Source organism: Umbelopsis ramanniana (genome assembly GCF_025399195.1).
Source record: "Umbelopsis ramanniana AG unplaced genomic scaffold K450scaffold_185, whole genome shotgun sequence".
Lineage (NCBI taxonomy): Eukaryota > Fungi > Mucoromycota > Umbelopsidomycetes > Umbelopsidales > Umbelopsidaceae > Umbelopsis > Umbelopsis ramanniana.
In genome coordinates this window covers 1-1,172 of record NW_026252271.1, presented here as the reverse complement: position 1 = coordinate 1,172, position 1,172 = coordinate 1, and the positions used below count along the sequence as shown (strand labels likewise).

The 1,172-nt window shown below is 39.9% G+C and overlaps 1 protein-coding gene across 1 annotated transcript; it reads left to right on the top strand.

Annotated features, from left to right (window-relative positions):
- Nucleotides 1–1,050, top strand: K450DRAFT_264179 (uncharacterized protein). The gene has a single exon (XM_051592766.1). It carries the CDS (start codon nt 35–37, stop codon nt 1,034–1,036), a length of 1,002 nt encoding a protein of 333 aa, XP_051439893.1. The 5' UTR covers nt 1–34; the 3' UTR covers nt 1,037–1,050.
- Nucleotides 1,051–1,172: the final 122 nt, after the last annotated feature.

Here is a 1,172-nt window from a genome sequence, read left to right as displayed (position 1 = left end):
CCCCGTTGGCCAACCTACACTCACGAAACACTACATGCGCAACAAAATAGGGGTGTATAATGTGACAATTGTTTCGCAACCTATACCGAATATTGTGCCCAGAAAAAACGACGATGGAAGGCTGGATTGGAAATACAGAGGTCAGATTGAGCGTGTGCTTAATTCAGTGGACATCGACTGTCTGTTAAGGTACAGCGCCGACATCGTCATCCATAAAGGCTATTATTGGGAATCATCTGAATCTGGCATTTTCAACAACTATTTTGACAAGCTAATGGCTGAGAAAAAGCGGCAAGATGTATACAAATCTACAAATGACAAAAATTACAACGCAGCATTGCGAGAGCTGTGCAAACTGCAGATGAACGCGCTATCAGGCAAGCTTGCGCAACGCCGGTATGAAAACATAAGCATGTTTATACAAAACAACAAACAACGATATGCATTTGAAAATAAAGTAGATAAAGATACAATTAAATACTACGTTGGAAAAAATTACATCATCGCTGAGGGACACCGAATGAGGACAAGTGTTCAGAATCCTGTCATCTGGGGATCGCTGATCTACGCCTACGCGCGCACGTATATGTACGATACTGTGCTAAGCAAAGTCAAAGTCTACGGCATGGACACCGACTCAGCATTCATCTGTCATGAAGACATCGTCAAGCTTGGAGACATCTATGGCGATGAATTTGGAGAATTCAAAATAGAAACGCAGCATCACAAAGCTATCCTTGTTGCTCCGAAATGCTATGTGTTTTTCAATGGTGATAAAATCGTCAAGCAACGTTTCAAAGGTGTTAACACATCCAGAGACAAACTCATTGACGAAGAAATGAAAGGCATCAATGAAATCCATAACTATTACTTTGACGAACACAATCACATCGGCATAGACACGTACCGAACTATGCTCAGCAAAAATATCAACATTCTTACATCGTCGCTGAACAAACGCATCCATGCATCCAACAAGCTGCCGTTGTCGCTCATGCAACGCTTCAGCATCAAACACACGCGTGATTTATTTTAAAACATTTTATAAAATTGATTAATATATCTTGCAAGACTAAGTCAATGTGTTTTTATTTATCATGGGTGATAAAACAATTTCAAATGATATTATTGATATGATGATGATGTTTCGAGATATGTTAGCACAACAAGCG